The 17157-nt window shown below is 58.2% G+C and overlaps 2 protein-coding genes across 2 annotated transcripts in view; one reads left to right on the forward strand and one right to left on the reverse strand.

Moving 5' to 3' along the window:
* TRIM46 (tripartite motif containing 46) overlaps nt 1-5029 on the reverse strand; it is a 9171-nt gene extending 4142 nt beyond the window's left edge. The window contains exons 1-7 of the mRNA XM_006923536.2: nt 4700-5029; nt 3060-3321; nt 2474-2817; nt 1635-1778; nt 1425-1520; nt 525-778; nt 159-280 (exon numbers count right to left, since the gene is read on the reverse strand). Of these exons, the coding sequence (XP_006923598.1) occupies nt 159-280; nt 525-778; nt 1425-1520; nt 1635-1778; nt 2474-2817; nt 3060-3321; nt 4700-4762 (1285 nt within the window). The 5' untranslated portion in view covers nt 4763-5029. The remainder of the gene's footprint in view (nt 1-158; nt 281-524; nt 779-1424; nt 1521-1634; nt 1779-2473; nt 2818-3059; nt 3322-4699) is intronic.
* Nucleotides 5030-5425: 396 nt separating this feature from the next.
* Nucleotides 5426-8329, forward strand: KRTCAP2 (keratinocyte associated protein 2). The gene is given in 7 exon segments (XM_006923539.2): nt 5426-5473; nt 5476-5503; nt 5506-5523; nt 5839-5993; nt 6130-6193; nt 7875-7941; nt 8177-8329. Coding segments are annotated over 7 exon segments (486 nt in total). The 5' UTR covers nt 5426-5440; the 3' UTR covers nt 8298-8329.
* The last annotated feature ends 8828 nt before the right edge of the window (nt 8330-17157 follow it).

Below are 17157 nucleotides of genomic sequence, written 5' to 3' on the forward strand. Positions count from 1 at the left end.
AAGAGAGGGAGAAGCAGCTCTGAGCGCGGCGGGACAGTGTGGCCGGTGCGCTGGGTGCGAGGGGCGGCTGGCCGGGCTGGGCACTGCCCCCCGGGCCCGCTGCTGGGGAAGAAGGGAGGAAGGTTCTAATCGGGCACGGGGCCTGGCTGTCTCCTTACCTCGCAGGAAGTTCAGCTCCGTCAGCAGCTTCATCTCACGCCCCACGTCCAGCTGACAGTGGCGGAAGGAGGAGCTGGCGGCTGGCCGGAACATCTGCAGGGCCTCTGTCGCCCGGGCAATCCTGGGATGGGGCAGGCAAGGGTCAGGCACTGCCATCTGGGCAGCCTCCCCGCCCCCGGACTCTGCCTGCCTGATCTGGGCCTCTTCCTCATCCCCTAGGGCTCACTGGGCATCGGCCTGGCCTGGCGAAAACCCTCGGGACCCGGCTCTCCATCGGGTGGGGTCTGAGATACTGTCTTAGATGTTGGCTACACCCACGATGCCCCCGCCCCGAGCCCCTGCCCAGGAGCCGCTCCTGGGAGTACCTGTTGTGTAACTGTTTGGCTGCTTGCACGAAGCAAGGCTGGTCTGTCTCCTTAAGCACCTCCTGGGCGTAGCCCACCAGCCCCGAGCCATCCAGCAGGCTCCGGTGCTCCTGGAGCTGGGCGCCGAGACGGGCCAGCCGCTCCTGCTGGCATTCCTCTATGGCCTGAAGCAGCGACGCCCGCTTCTCCTCCAGCACGGCCCCGAGCCCCCGCACCAGCTGCGACACCTCCTCCTTGGCCTGCTGACCACTCACCTGGCCAGAGAGCAACACTTACTATCTTCCTGAAGGCAGCGCCTGTGCCAGCCTCCTGGGGCCCCATGCTATGGCTAGGACCACGAAGGATCTGGGGAGATCCTACCCCCACCTTCCAACAGGGCCAGGCTCGTGGCTCCAAGGGCACCTGTACACGCAGATGGGTTCCACTCCTGACCATTCATGCCACCCTTCCGAGCCCGCAGCATAACCCCTCAGACGGCAGAGACCGTGAGTGCACGAGCGTCCACTGGCATCTGTGCCATCCTGTTGCCCATCCCCGCGTCAGCAGATTCAGGCAACCTGGCAGAGGGCATCAGGGCCACCACCTTACCCTAGCTCCAGGGATGTGTGCCATCCTCAGCAGGCAGCAGAGCCCGAGGACATGCGAGCTATGTCCCTGGGGCTTTTCGAGCTCTCCCTGTCTTGCGCAATAGTCACCTTGTCCCCACTGTAGCTCCAGGCACCGCCTGGCCTGGGACCCTAATGTTCCTGCCAACCTGGTTTAACCACACCTTGGCACATCCACGAACCCCACACAGCCTTCCTGAGCTTCCGGCCAGGTGACTGGGCCAGGCCCATGCACAGCCCCTTGCTGCATCCAGGCCCAGGGAGGGCCTATGGCCACCGCCGTGCCCACCCTCACCTCGGTGTGCCTCACAGTCTCCTCCAGCTCACAGATCTGGGTCTGAACTGTGTCCTGGTTTCCCAGGATGTATGTCAGGCTCTTTGTCAGCTTGTCCTGAGAGGGAAGAAAGAGGTGGGCATCACGCCCGGCTCCGTGGAACCAGCAGTTGGGAGGAGGTGTGAGTGGGTGGTGGGTGGGCCAGCAATGGGGTGGGGTGGGTGGCCTCACCTTGAGGGCCTGGTAGGCACTGAGCACCGGTGTGATCTTGTGCCCGCTGTGGGTGCGCCTCACTCGGCAGAGCTGGCAGACCAGCCGTTGGCAGGTCTTGCAGTAGTGGGTCACTTCTTCCTTGTGGTCTGGGCACATCAGGCCCTGGGGACAGAAAGAGCAGTGGCATATCAGCCATGGGGCACGATCCGCCGATGGCCTGTGGACGGGTGCGGACCCGCCAGGGAGAAGGTGGGGGCCCTGCCGGCACTGGCCAGATGGGGGTGGGGCGGAGCTCAGCCGGCGACGCTCCACAGCGTCCCCTGGTGGTGCACGCTGCACCACAGACAGCCTTTCCTGCGCCCTCCAGGCACCAGCATTGCCCCTCCCTTCATCCAGCCCAGGAGACGTTTGGTAATAGCATTAATGACGATAATTAATCTTAGCCTTGTGGTTAATAATTAACCTCCGTCTCGTTTGTTGCCATATCCCAATGCCAAGAATAGCACTAGGCACGTAGGTGCTTGGTAAATATTTGTCCAGTGAATAAATGCACACGGACCTTTTTAGTTTACCATTTAAGTTCACAAACATGATCTCGTGATCCTCTGAACAGCCCTGCGGGTGTGGACAGTGCAGGGCAGAAGTTATCAGCCTTCTTCATCAAGTAAGACGGAGGCTCAAGGATGTTCATAGATTTGTTCAGGGCCTTGTTCGTGGTGGTGATCGTTACAGAAAACGGAGCTTGGCAACAGCACACCTCTGCCCACCTCCTCTCGGAGGCCCGCAGTGCCGGGCGCCCCCTCCCATCCAGCTCCGCCACAGCCCTCCCCTTCCAGGCCCCGCAAGTGCCGGCTCACCTTGGGGCGGAAGGAGAGGGTGGGCAGGGTGGGCTCATGCTGGGCCTTCTGGGTGCCCCAGGGGTGGAAGAGCTTGAAGCATTCATTGCAGAAGGTGGCTCGGCACTCGGTGCAGCCTTTGGTGGCCTCTAGTGGCGGGGGCTTGCACAGCTGGCACAGGATGGCGCCACCCACACTCACACTCTGGCGGTACCGCTCCACCACACGCTCCAGGGTCAAGTTCCGGAACAGCCCTGCCAGGCCCCGCTCCCCCAGCTCCACATCACCCTGGCAGGCTGGGCACGGGAACGAGATCACCTGGGGCTGCAAAGCACCTCGCTTCCGCCCGGGGTATGTCCCAAAGCCTGTGGATGGGCCGGGGAGGTCGGGAGATGAAAATTACAGGGGGCTGTGGTAGGGGTCTGTTCAGTTTAACAGTTAATCTGCACGATGGCACAGCTGAGATCGGTTACGAGAGCTGGATGAGCAGCATCTCCACCCCCCGAAAGACAGGCAGATGCCCAGGACCAGGGAGGACCCCTTCCACCTTCCTGATGGACAGTCTGGCATCCCCACCCCCAACCCCACCCCCAAGCCCCAGCCCCACCTGACTTAAGCAGCCGGTCCAGGCGGTCTGGCTTGGGGAGAGTTCTGCGGGAGAGGCGGGGACTGCGGGTGGAAGGGGTGGAGGCAGGAGAGGTGGGCTCGGAGCTGGGGTCCCCGCCATGGCCCACATAGCCCTGCTGGCCCAGCACCTCGCGCGCACAGGCCTGGCACACGTTGTGGGTACAAGGCAGCACCAGCGGCTGCTTGTACATCTCTTGGCACACTGGGCACAGCAGTTCCTTCTCCATGTTCTTCATGCTCGTCTGTGGAGGGACCAGGAGGTTGGGTCAGAGCTTGGACCCGGGGGCATATCTTGACAGGCCCCTCCGCTGTCTTAGAGACCGGGGGTCTCAGACAGGGGCCTCAGACAGGGGCAGGACGAGCTACCTGGGGCTTTTCCCCAGCACCAGCTGGGCCTGGTTCGCAGCCCTTCGCAGCTCTGCCTCTAGCCCTGTTCCCCTCCTGCAGAGCTAAAGGCCGACGGAGAAGCACGGGTGCTCGGAGCTCACGGCTGGAGTTCGTGCCTCCCTCGGGACCTGCAGCCCCTCTCACCTGGCCATTGCCCCCCTCCCCCATCATTGCGACAGCCCCTGGCACTTCTCTCAAGGACACCGCCCATTCTGCAGCTCCGTGCGGACCCGCGCCCCCTTCTCTGGCACACCCGCACCCCCTCCCCCCCCCCACCGTGACGACTCCTCCTAGGCAGGCGCCGCTCCCTGTCCATCCTCCGGCTCACCCGGGCCGTCTTCTTGCCGCGGCTCCGGCCTCCGGCCGCCCCAACCTCCATCCTCCATCCTTCAGTTCCCCAGACGTCTCCGCCGGTCCCCTGATATTACCCCATTCTCCTTCGCCCGCCGCCGCCCGGACCTCGCGCTCCCTCCCCCGGCGCAACCTGGCTAGCGGTAAACCCCTCCCCAACCTGGAAAGAAACGAGCGCCCCGCCTACTCGCCCCCTCCCCACCGGAAGTACCCCTCCCTTTCTTGGTGGCGGGGGTCCTCAAGATATGCCCCACCCCCTCACCTCACCTTGGTCCCTCTCTTCGCAGCCATCCCGGTCAGGGGCGCAGCTGACACAAAGGAGGGAGGGACACGGAGGGAGGGGGGAGGAAGTGATGGGGGGAGCGGGGTTGGCACCGCCTCTGGGAGAGCCGGGCACGGGTTGCCATGACAACCGCAGGAGGCTCGGAGGCAGCCGGGAGAGGGGGTGCGGTGGGGTGGGGTCTCGCGGAGCTGTCCAAATTGGGAACTATACACTGGGGCGGCTCCCTCCTCGCCCTCCACCTGTCCTCAGTTTTTTGGAAAAATTCCAAGCGCACGCCCCCTCCTCCACAACGCAGCCCCTTTGCCCTGCAGCCCCAGCCGCGGGGTGCACTGATGGCCGCTCCCCCACCCACCCGCTGCCTCCGGTAGCGCTTCGTTCCTCACACCCCAGCACGGAGACGCCTTCGCGGCTCCCACCTCCGGACTGCCGCCCGGATTACCCTCTCGCGCCTGCACCCCGACCCTCCCAGCCCTTTCTGCCATCGCCAGCCCCCGGTCTGCATCCCAGCATCTCGCCGGATCCCCACCTGTTCAAGGTCCCGGCCTGCCCCGGACCCCTATGCTCCCTCTCCCCTTCCCCTCGACCCCACCTTAACTCACACTGATGCGGACCAGTGCATCCATGATGGAAGTGAAGGTCTGCATATCCTCACCCTCGGCCATGGCCCTACCATGCCCGCCCGCCCCCACGTGCCCGATCCCGGCTGCGGCTGCGAACCGCGGGCTTAATGCAGGAGCGCGGTGGGGGGTGTGGGGAGGGGTGGGGTGAAATATCACTGCGCATGCTCCAGGGACAAGCCTCGAACAGCGCCTGTCGGGGTAGGAGGTGGGAAATCGTTTTCCCCACGTGGTTCTCAGAAGGCGGGCGGGGGGTTGGGTGACACGGAACGGTATTTGAGGAGAGAACCGTTTCCTATGTTCGCATTCTTTATTGGCTCCTAATCTTGCTCATGTAAAGCGGGAGGATAGTTTTCGAGGGAGGCGGGCTCCAGGATGGCAGGACTGGATTTTGGTTTGGCCAGGAGTCTACGGGAGATGTCGAGGCAATGCTCATGGGGGAGGGAGGTTCGGGGGACAGGCACTAGAGACCACATAAATGGCGAAGAAGACAGAGGGGGGCTGGAGGCTACGGGCCGCGGTCCCAGTGACTTGAAGAGTTAAGTGCAGCTTGCACTGAGAGGCAGCAGATGCTCGGGGCGCGGTAAGGGCGGAGGAGTAGGGCGGAGGCCAAGGATGCGCTTGGACGCAACATTTCCTCCCTGCCGGCAGAGGGCGCGACGTAAGGCGCCGAGGGGGAGACCGGAAGTCGTGGGGGAAGCAAGTGCGCGTTCGGACTGACGCATGCGCACAGGCGACCGCACCCGGTTCGGCTCCAGTCTTTCTTGGCCAGAGGCGCCTATTGGACCCAGGAGCGGGCGTGATGGGTAACGGGACCAGCGGGATCCCGCGGACGGACTAGTGGGGGTTGGGGTTGGAGCGGACCAGCTTTCCTGGTCCTCTCCCCGCAGAGCTGACGTGTCCTGGGTTTCAGGGGGCGGGCATTTGCACGGGACCTCAGGGTGCCTGGCGCCCCGGGCTGAGGAATTCCTGGGGGTCGCCGTGGGCAGTTGCGGAGAGGCTGCAGGCCCACGAGTGCTGGGACTCGGTCGGGCCCTCGAGCTCCGGGACCTGATGAATCTGCCGGCGGCTCCTGGAGGGAGGACCGCGCCTGACTCCACCTCTTTTCTCATCCCCTCCAGTGGTGGGTACGGGGACCTCGCTGGCGCTGTCCTCCCTCCTGTCCCTGCTGCTCTTCGCTGGGATGCAGATGTACAGCCGCCAGTTGGCCTCCACCGAGTGGCTCACCATCCAGGGAGGCCTGCTTGGCTCCGGCCTTTTCGTCTTCTCGCTCACAGTATCCTCTGTGCGTGGAAGGGGGCGAGGTGTTTGAGGGTAGGAAAGGCGGAGGGCCTTGTGGGCTTGTGGCCCTCCCGTGACCCACACAGCTCTGCCTTCCTTGCACGCACTGCTCCTTAATTCCCTCCACCCAGGCCTTCAATAATCTGGAGAATCTTGTCTTTGGCAAAGGGTTCCAAGCGAAGATCTTCCCAGAGAGTAAGTGAGAATTACGGGTTGAGTATTTGAACTCTCTCCTCCTCCAACCTCCCCCAACACGGTCCTGAGTTTCCAGGTACTTGGAAGGTAAAGGTTGTTTTGGAGAAGGAAATGTGTTAACAAGACTGTCTGGAGACGTGTGAGGCTTTTGGATCCAGCGCTTTCTTTAGCACCTGGAATCGGGCTGGAAGAAAAGACTTCTAAAAGCAAAAAACTCAATTGCCTTCTGGCTAGTTCCCGGAGGAGGTTCGAGGGGAGCAGGCAAGTTTTGCATCCATCCGTGGGGATGTGTGCTTTGTTTCACCAGAAGAAGCAGCAGGAAGGACAGAGTTCATTGAGCGGTTCTGCTGTGAAATTGACCTAGTATTAATGAATTCTATTTGAGACGATTGTGAAGAGCCTAAGTATCAGATGCACCCCGTTTCTGTGTCAGCAGGCATCCTGGCCAAATTAGAATAACTTGGATTGTTTTCTGTTTGAAATGATCCTCGCGATTGCTCATGATATTGAGAATTGATGGCTTAGGTATTTATGGAGAATTAAGTTTTAAGGCAAATTAGGGTCAGAGCCGGATCACCTAAGAAATGCCGCAAGCTCAAACGTTGACAGCAGTCGCCGTCGCCTGCAGAGCCTTCGGCCAGTAGCACAAAGGTCTGTGGCCGTCGCCCTCCGCCAGGTCTTGCTCTCCCCACCGAGCCCTGTTGCGGGCCCCAGAGCTCCTTCCATCCGGCGGCGCCCCCAGGACTCCTCTCTTAGATTTGGTTTCTATGCGAATTGTCTTTATTTGCTTCTGAGAGAAACCTGTGGTGTGGGGTAGGGTTCCTGGCCCTCTGCCCACCATGCCCTTCCCAGCCAGGCAGGTGGGGTTTGCCCTTGCTGTCTGGCCTCTTACCTTCTCTCCGGCCCTACTCTAGGTAGTCAGAGACCCTTTCCTGCCCCCGGGGGTCTGTGTAGCCAGGCCCTCTGCCCTCCAACTTGTCTCCAGGGAGTGAGGCCCTCATTTTCGCCACTGGCCAGTCAGTTTTATGAATTGATCCCTACAAGCTGGCTTCAGTTGGAAAGGCCTTGACCCTCTTCCCCAAACGGGAGCAAGCCTGGCCCTTCTGACTCTGCTGTCACCTTTCGCTTCCGCCGGAGGAGAGCCAGGATGGGGAAGCGGAGTGATGTCTGAGGCAGAGCTGGTGATGAGCCTGCATCTCCTGCCTCCGTGTCCCGGGCATCATCAAGGCCACCGGAGGTCCTCCAGACCCTTTCCTGCCCCCGGGGTCCTGTGTAGCCAGGCCCTCTGCCCCCCACCATGTCTCCAGGGAGTGAGGCCCCCTCATTTTCGCCACTGGCCAGTCAGTTTTATGAATTGATCCCTACAAGCTGGCTTCAGTTGGAAAGGCCTTGACCCCCTTCCCCAAACGGGAGCAAGCCTGGCCCTTCTGACTCTGCTGTCACCTTTCGCTTCCGCCGGAGGAGAGCCAGGATGGGGAAGCGGAGTGATGTCTGAGGCAGAGCTGGTGATGAGCCTGCATCTCCTGCCTCCGTGTCCCGGGCATCATCAAGGCCACCGGAGGTCCTCCTGCCGTTGTCAGCCGTTCCCTTCAAGCGGGTTCCCTAAGATGCGCATTTCGCCCTGACTGCACATGCGATCCCAGGCTCACCTCCACCCTCCTGCCCCCTCTTGCCTCCCCAGTTCTTCTCTGCCTCTTGTTGGCTCTTTTTGCATCTGGCCTCATCCATCGAGTCTGCGTCACCACCTGGTAAGTGCCCGTCAGCTGGGTAAGGGGTGCAGCACCCTGTCCTTTGGCCCTGAAGCCTCCTGTGATGGTTCCAGCCTTCCCCGTACTCCTGCCCTGTCTGTTCTCCCTTCTTTCCTCTTCCCCATTTCCTAAGTGTGAGCCTGATTCTTTGCCTGGTGCTGGTGCTGGTGCCGGCCCGAGGAGGCTGCAGGCTGGCAGCGTGCCCACTGAGTTCGGACCTTTCTTCGCCCTGCAGCTTCATCTTCTCCATGGTCGGTCTGTACTACATCAACAAGATCTCCTCCACGCTGTACCAGGCAACAGCTCCAGTCCTCACCCCAGCCAAGGTCACGGGCAAGGGCAAAAAGAGAAACTGACCCTGGATGTCCAATAAAGTTGATTCTTCGTAGCTGTGTGAGCTGTGATAAGCCGTGGACCTCGTTAGCCGGTGCCTGTGTGGTGGGCATGCAGAGCGCTGGGGCAGAGGCACCTGCTGTTTAACGGCCTTGGGGAAGGTGGGGCTTTTCTTCCTCCAAGGTTCATTTTTACCGAATATTTATGGAGTGTGGTCAGTGGCAGGTACTGGAGTGGCATTTGCTTGCGTCACATCACGGAAGAAAAGTGCTCCAATGACCTGCAGTCTTGCCCTTTGGGAAAGGGGTAAAGGCTACAGTGCAGAAGGCCTGCCCATTGGGACTGGACCGCATCTTGAGACAAGAGAGGAAGGAAGGGAAAAGCCCCTCCCCCGCACTCCCACGGGGTTCCACTGACACGTGGTGGGGGGGGCTTTGTCACTCCCAGCTCCATACCCAGAGCAAACGAGCCCCCTGCCCCTTCTGCCCCCAGTCCGTGGGGGCTCCCCACTGGTGTTGCCTCCGAGACCCATCTCTTCCGCCCCAGTGTGGAGAGATGTCCAGCGTTGACCCCTGCCCCTTCCCCTTCGTTCTGGTGCCTTTGTTTTTCTGTTGTCTAGTAGCCAGGAGATTAGGAACTTCCTGCATCTTAGCAAAGTGCATAAAACAGGGACAGGGCTGCGTCCGGGCTGCCCGCCCTGCTGGAGGCGAGCGTGTGGTCCCACTCTGTCGGTGCCCTGCTGCGAGGGGCACCTTGGCACCCTCCTCCTGCTGGTGCTGTGGGCTTTGGGGTGCGCGCAGTGCCTCGGTCAGATTCAGGTCCTCCACAGTGCCGGATAGTGTACAGCAAGACTGCCCTAGAACGGAGAGTTCTGTCCATGCGGTGCGCCTAAGTTAGGGAAGAAGGCCCCGTGAAGATGAGTGAGTCAGAGGGGTTCTGGTTAAGGATTGGAGACCCCCATCCTCTTCTAATGAGAGGCTCACCCCGGCCCACCTGTTCCCATTGGTGGCAGGAATCCCAGACCCTTTGACCCTGGGCGGAGGAGGGCGTGCCGTGCAGTTCACCCAGGGCGCCTGTAGAGGGCGCCGTGAGTCCACGTCTCCAGGAGACTTGCAACTCTCTCCCTGCGGACCCACCCTGAGGGCTGCGAGGGTTGCTGCGGGGTCTCCAGTGGAAGCCAACCTTCTGGGACCCAGAAGACGAGCTCCCTTGGGAGGGCTGAAGCCTGAGTTGGGTCTCCAGCTCCCCTAGGCTGGGAGCGGAGGCAGAGTTCAGCCGAGACCAGAGCTTCCCAGGGGAGGTGGCTGCGCTATAGGCTCCAGCTTCTTTAATGATGGTTGGGGCGGCGGCGGACGTGGGAGCCTCCGGAAGAAGGCGCTGTTGTCCGAAATGGGCCCTGGACCTACAAGGACGCTGGGCTGGTTCTGGGTCTGCATCAGACCTTGGCTGTGTCCTGACCTGGGGTGGGAGCAGTGGGCAGAGGGCCAGGTCCCAGGCCAGGGGAGCACAGACACAGCTGGGGCACGGGCCTCCCAAGACGAGCACCGGGGTGGGCCAGGTCAGGGCAGGGCAGGGTGGGGAGGAGCTGGAGAGCAGGTGCCAGGGCCAGGCCGAGGGATCTGGGCACCTGCTGCCACCCACGGTGTGGGCACCAGGGACAGCAGTTGGCCCAGGAATAATGACCCGTTCCTCAGGGAATGGGTACATTTACTAGGCAGGTTGGCACCAACCTGGGCCCTCCACCCAGCCCTTCTCCGGGGCCCTCGTTTGCAGGCTGCCTGCACCTGACCTATCAATTAACCCTGGCAGGGGTTGCTCAGCCACCATCAGGTAAGGGGGCGGGAGGCCACCGGGGCTCCTGGGGACCTGAAGGTGAGCAGGGCAGAGGTGCCAGCCTCTTGGCCCTGGGACTCCTGGGGCTGTGCCACCTTGGAGGCTGAGGCCTGGGACAGAGGGGGCAGTCCCATCCCCGCGGGATGAGGGAAGCCAGATGTTTCCTCCTGCTCCCTCACACGTGGCCCCGACACCCGCAGCGCCCGCCGCCTGCTCCGGAAGCTGGAGTAAGTGATGCGGGGGAGGGGTGCAGGTGGAGGCCGGCGGGCAGGGTGCTCCCTGGGGCAGCGGGAAGGTGAGACCGAGCAGGAAGGGTCCCTGACCCGCAGAAGCCGCACTCCTACGAACGGCGCTGGCATGTCGGGCACGCCAGAGGGGCGGGGCGGGAGCGCCCGGGGCGCGGAGGCCGCCAGGCCTTGGCTCCAGCCCTTTCCGGCCCTTATTGTCCTTGGTGAGAACAGGACGCGGTCCCGTTCCCACTGCCCGGCCCCCCCAGCTCTGCTCCCCGGGGGCTCGGGAAGGATGTTGAGAAACAAGAGTGAGCCAGAGACGCGCAGAGACAGAGATGCCAAGAGACGCAGAGACAGAGACAAAGGGGAAGGGGTCCGTCAAAAGCACGCATTGAAGCCATTGTGCGCCCGCCGGCCCGGGGCGCTGTGGGAACTGCGAAAGAATAGCAGGCTGGAGGCCCTGCCCTGGGGACCTCCGGCGGCCGCCCCCGGGCCACTCCTCCCTGACTTAGGGTCACCCACAGAGCCGCCTCCTGGGCAAACAATGGCTGGAACCCTTGTGCAGGCACAGTTGGTGGCACTTAATTGCTGGGCTTTGGATACATTTATTTGTCTCCCTCCCAGCTTCAGCTCCTCAGGGGGCAGGGCCAAGGTCTTGCTCCCAAGTCTCACTCCCACCCCCCCAGAGCGAGCTGGCCACACAGAGGCTGAGCTGTCGACACCTGTGGCTGTGTTCCTGTCCAGGCAGAGGGAGCTCCCTAGCTGGCCCTGGTGTCGGGCACCCACACTGCCTGGGGTGGAGGGCAAAGGGCATTGCCGTGGGCCTGCCGTCTGCGGTGTAGGCTCCGCTATGTCCCCCCAGCCTCTGTGACCAGGCTCAGGTGCAGAGGGGGCATCCGTCCTTCCCTCTCTGCCTGGGGCCCGCAGTTCTCGGCATTTGCTCTCTGAGATAGGCCTCCAAAAGCTGGGGAAAGGTCCAGTCCCTTCCAGTACTGAGGCTCCAAATACACTTTTAAATGAAGAAAAACTGAGGCGTGTTTGAAATGTTTACATTTCTCAAACGAACGCTTTTTAACAGGAAATCATGATACGTCTTTGTGCTCGTCACAGGGGACCGTAGGCCTTAGTACACAAAGTCCCGTGATAACGGGCACATTAGGTTCATTGTATGATTCAGTCTAGTTCTGTGCGTATTTGGAAATTCTTCAGTGAAACTTAGGCGCCTGGCCCCGGGAGCCCTGTCTGCTCTTGCAGAGTGACCGTGTGCCGGTCCGTAGCCTAAATGTGAGGCCTGCGTGACAAGGCCTGAGCCAGGTGGCCTTGGGGGCCCGTGAGGGACCCTTCTCTGAGGACAGCCCTCACCCTGAATAAGCCGGAGGAGCCGGGAAGCCCGGCTGAGGGCTGAGGGCTGAGGGCTGTGCCCCCACAGGTACTGCACAGACAGGGCCACAGGAAGAACCCTCCACACATCCCTTCTGGGCCAGGAGCTGCCATGAGGGCCGCTTGGGGGAATTTCTGGGACTGCGATGTGTGAGTTACTTGGTCTAACACAGGGGGACACCCCTGCCATCCCCGCTCAGCTTCCAGCCCCCACTCCGGCCTCTGTGACCGGTGCCTTCTGACTCAGTGTCAGGATCTGGACGGTCCCCAGTGGGAAAACCCGGGCCTTGAAGCCAGACAGACCCCGCTCCAGTTGGGCGCCGGCTTCCCAGGGGAAGCACTTCGCGTCCCTCAGCTGTAAAACGTGGTGATAACGCCTATGGCACGTCTATGGCACGTCTATGGCACTTCGGCAGCCAGACGGGACCAGCCTCGCTAGCAGAGTGCCTGCCCCATTTGGCATCTGGCAAATGGTGTTTTTCATTTAATTGAGCTCTGGCCGTCGCCAGTCAATGCGCTTTGTGTTCTACAGACATTCTCAAGTTCAACCCTCACGTCAGCCTTGTGTGGCGGCCACGTGCTGCTTAACTTTACGTGTCGACTTGGCTGGGCCACGGTGCCCAGAAGTTGGTCCAACATTACTCTGGATGTGTCTGCGAGGGTGTTTTTTGCGAGGGCTCTGCATTGAAAATGGGAGTAAAGCAGACTGCCCTCCACGACGGGGCCTCGTCCAGCCCACCGAGGGCCTACGCTGAGTGACAGGCTGACCTCCCCAGCAAGAGGGGAAGCTGCAGCGACCGGACTTCGGGCGTGAGCTAACGTCGGCCCTTCCCTGCGCCTCCAGCCTGCTGGAGCCCCCGGCCAGCTCTGTGCTGGAGGAAAGCAAGGTTTCACAGTGAGACCTGCGGACTCCGGACGTGCCGGCCTCTGTAACCACACGAGCCAATTCCTTAAAACAAACAAATAAACCTGTGTCCCCCCGACTAATACACCCATGTCAGCGAAACAAAACGAGGTTAAGATGACCCACTAGGCAAATGGCAAACGGAGCTGGAATTCAGATCTGTCGGTGCCCGCCACGCTGCTTACCCACGTGGTCACGACAGGCCACCTGGGCCCCACCTCCTCGCTGACCACTCAGCTCCTTGTGCCCGTCCCACGCTCACCCCATCCCAGCCCCGCCGGCATGTGCCACCTGTGCCAGGCCAGCTTCCCCCTCAGGGCCTTCGGCTGGCTGTCCCCACGGCCGGGGACACGCGTTTGGTGGACACCTGCACTTCTCCCTCCCTTGCTTCATTCAGGTGTTCTTGCAGACGCCGCCTTCTCAGAGAGAAGGGGACAGCGCACTCTGCCCCGTGAGCCCCTTCCCCAGCTGCGTCGCAGTACCCCTCACTACTTTACCCACTAAATAGTAACTCGAATGTTTCCTTCTGTCTCCCACCAGGGACTTCGTCTGCTTTGCTCACCAGAACGTCGCTCGAGGTCTCATAGGTGCTCCTTACATATTTGTTAAAAGGAGAACCAAGACCCCACTGGCAACGCAGCTCCGTCACACTTCGGGCTCAGCTTCCGCCCCGCCTCAAATCGCAGAATCCCCGAATCGGCCAAGTGCTCCTCGCAGTCACCAGGCCTGCTCTAGTTCTTCCTGCCCGGGCTATCTTCCTGCCCCATCACGTTCCCTCTGGCTCACCTTCCCTAGGAAACTCTGACCCTCCCAGCCCCCGCTCCGATCGGCCGCAGGATCTCAGATCCACCATTTCCTCCAGGAGCCTGGCTGTAATTTTGTAAGTATGTGTTTTTGTTGATTACGTGTGTGTCTGTCTTTGTCACCCTGATGGAACTGTGGGCGCCCTGAGAACAGGGATGGAGTCAACACGGCCTGACCACCTGGAACCTTCTCCAGGGACTAGCGATCACCCCGGCACCTGTGGGTACATGGAAAGCTTTACTGCCTCGTGGGATCCGCACAGGCACACGTGGGGGTCGCCCACTCCTCTCAGAGGTGAAGCTGCTGACCTGAGGGCCCAACCCCCCAACACAGATACTTTTATGGGGTCCTTCATAGCCTGGCCTGGTTTTCCAGCCTCATCTCCTGCCGCAGGAAGCTGTCTTTGTCCCAGAGACTGTCTCTGAGGATGACTCACCGTCGACTCTCATGCGTCTGTCCTTTGGTGCAGGTTTTCCCTTCGCCTGGCATGCCCTCCCCCCACCAGAATGACTCTTACTCACCTTTCCAGTATTAACCTGGCGTCAGGCCCCTGCGAAGCACCCCCCGCCCCCCAGTCAATTCCTTCCTCTGTGCCGTATGTAATTTTGCTCCCAGATTTGGAATTTCTCGCCCTCTGAAACCAAAGCTTGCAAAAACAGAAAACCCCAACAAACATGAGCTTAGCCATCTGCAGAAGTAACTTACCTCAGATGGTGGTCTGAGAACGATGGGAAGAGGCTGGGCTAACTCCGCGGGGGCTAAGGTGCGTCTTCAGCCCCGAGATGTCACTAATAACAGCTATTCATAACGAGAGCGACTAACATTCACTGCGTGCTTCCCAAATGCCACACGTTGTTTTCAGTACCCTACCTACATTATGTCCTTTAATTTTGAGATCAACCCTATGAGGGAGGATTAATCATTGGTCCCACTGTGCGGCTGAGAAAAAAAGGCTCAGAGAGGTTACGTTACTTGCCCAAAGTCACATAGCTAAGTAAAGGAAAGAGCCAGGACCCAATCTCTGGACAACTGGGCTCTAAAAGCCCCAATTTTTAACCTCTAACCTGTGCGCCATTCATACCCTGCTCTAATCACGTGTTCCGTGTCCTCCTGTGACAGCAGAGGAGTGAAGACCTGTGAAAGACTGGGGAACAGGGAGTTGGGACCATCAGAATCTGCTGACTTTCGTCCGGTACTTTCGGCCAAGGCCAAAGACCTCGCGTCTGGCAGAAGAAAGCCTCTGGAGTAGTTATCTCTCCCGGAACCGGGAATGCTGGGTCATTTTCTCTGGAGACCATCAAATACTAACTTCTCCTTCCCTCTGTCTGTCATCTTACACTTAGAGAAGGCCTGCTGGGTTCCCCACACTCTGCTCGGTCCTGGGAAGAACCAAGCAGGGAAACCAAAACCCTATAGCTTGACATAGCAAGTGCCATCTATGAGAGAGAAGCCGTGGGAGCTCGGAGAAGGAAGACGGTGAAGGAAGACGGTGACCGAGCCCGCGGGACACGGTCAGGGCCCAGGAAGGCTGAGTGGAGGGCACGATGCCCCAGCGTGGCATCAGGGAAATAGATACCCCAGTTTTCTTGTGCCATAGTTAGGGTGTCACTTTTCACATTGAATTTTACCGCAAACGCACCAGGAATTAATTCTTGGAGAAGGCGTGAGGTTGAAATCTAACTGAATTTACTTTTTCAAATGGTAAACTATTTGCAAATGGTTTTCGAGTAATTCATCTTTCCTTACTTGAGATGATGTGTCCATCATATGCTAAATTGGTATATGTTTGATCTATTTCTCCACTTTTTATTATGTCCCATTGATCTCTGGAGGGAAATACTATATTGCAGTGGCAAAATTTGCAGGCTCCGAAGTCAGATTATCTGGGGTGTGCCTCAGTTTCCTCATTTGCGAAGTGGAGATAATAGTATGTACTTCATATGATGACTGAAGATGGAATGCGGTAATGCACAGAAGCTACTCATTACAGAGCAATCAATTGATGAATATCAGCTGCCATGATGATCCCTATCTGCCCATTCCTGGACCAGTAACCCAGGAGGGTGATATTACTAAGCACATAGCTTTGAGCTGATGGAACAGCTCTGCTACTTACTGTCTGTGTGACCTTGGGCAAGTTACTTTTTTTTAACCATGTCTCTGCTCGGGTTTCCTCACTCAGACATGGAGAGATAAAAGTACCTACTGCAGCGTGTGATGAACATTAAACCTAACAGTGTCGGACAGGGCATGACGCATAGTCGTCCTTCAATGAATGTTTATCCTTCTGATTATTACTATGTTGTACTTTCTTATCTGCTTTTATATGTTGCAGCCCCTTCTCATTATCTCCCCCCACACACACACGCACATATTTTCTGGGGAGCGGCAATGGTTCAGAGCCAGGTCTGCTATGGGTGAATAAGATGGAATTTCTACATTTGCAAAGCTGACGCACAACCCCTGACCTGTGTTGAAAGTCACAGTGCCCAGTGAGGTCTTGAGTGAGTAACCAGGAAGATTTGGGAGGAAATGGGGAAGGGAGTGGGGGTGGGGCTTTGATGTTCATAGAGTTTTAAAAATGGTTTTATTTTGTCTTAATTCTTACTTGAACAAAGGAATTTCCATAGTGTAAAAAGCCGACTAGTTCTACAAGGCGTCTACTATTTTTGTCATCCTTACACACACTCATCCAGAAAGTGCTCTCAAGCTGTGGGGCTGCTGCTTTTGGTGCTTGCCATTATATTTCTAAATAACACGCTTATATTCTTCTTCTTCTTCTTTTTTTTTTTTATTTTATTTTTGATATAATCAGCCTCTTGCCTGCCTTGGAAGATGAAGATATGGTTCTCTCTAATCCTGACTACTTATAGGCGCCCCACCCTCTCAATTCAAATACATTCCAATTTTTAATTAAATCGGTACTCTGTGTTTACGTTATTATGGCTTGGAAATATTCTTCACAGGAGTTCTGTGGTGTTTATACTAAGACTGTAAATCTTTAAGGACTGCTTTTGTTAATTAACACAAAGGGCTGAGAAACTTCCTTCTGTAAAATCTTAGTCACAAACTTCGGTATTTAAAATCAGTTAGTGAGAACAGAATGCCCCACTCCTGCCTGGAGGTCTGAGCCACGTGGATTACTTTGACATAAAAGAGCAGCCATGCTTTCCCACCTAGATGCAAAGCTTCAGATGATGGCGTGACGGTCTCGCTTTACCTTAACTATGTAGTTATCTATTACATAATTGTCTAAAATTATTCTAATTTTGTGGTTTCCAAGTGGACCTTCAGTCCACTCTCATCCCAGGCTTGCTGTTGGTTCCCTCACTGATATCTGCGCTTCCCTCGAACTGATCAGAACACTGCTTTACTTAAATATTACCTAAACTCCACCTTTCTCATATCCTGTTTTTGCCTTCGATGAGCCCTTCTCTGCACAGTTCCTCCGGTGTGTGTTGTCTCTTGCAGTGACAAGTCAGTAAACCTAATTCTGTCCAACATACAGTTATGTTCCTACTAGTCTTTACTGGGCAGGCTTTTATCAATTCTTTCTTTTATAGTTCTTTGCTTTCCCGGAAGTGGATAACTGCCTGACCTTTTCCTTTACTGGGTTGTCTACATACCTATCATGAATTCGACCCTCAAACTCTTTGAAAGATGTATAGCCTGTCTCTCAATACCTTAAACACATCAGGTAATACTTCCCACACTTATTTCCCTTAAACACAA

Source organism: Pteropus alecto, unplaced genomic scaffold, assembly GCF_000325575.1.
Source record: "Pteropus alecto unplaced genomic scaffold, ASM32557v1 scaffold49, whole genome shotgun sequence".
Taxonomy (NCBI): Eukaryota; Metazoa; Chordata; class Mammalia; order Chiroptera; family Pteropodidae; genus Pteropus; species Pteropus alecto.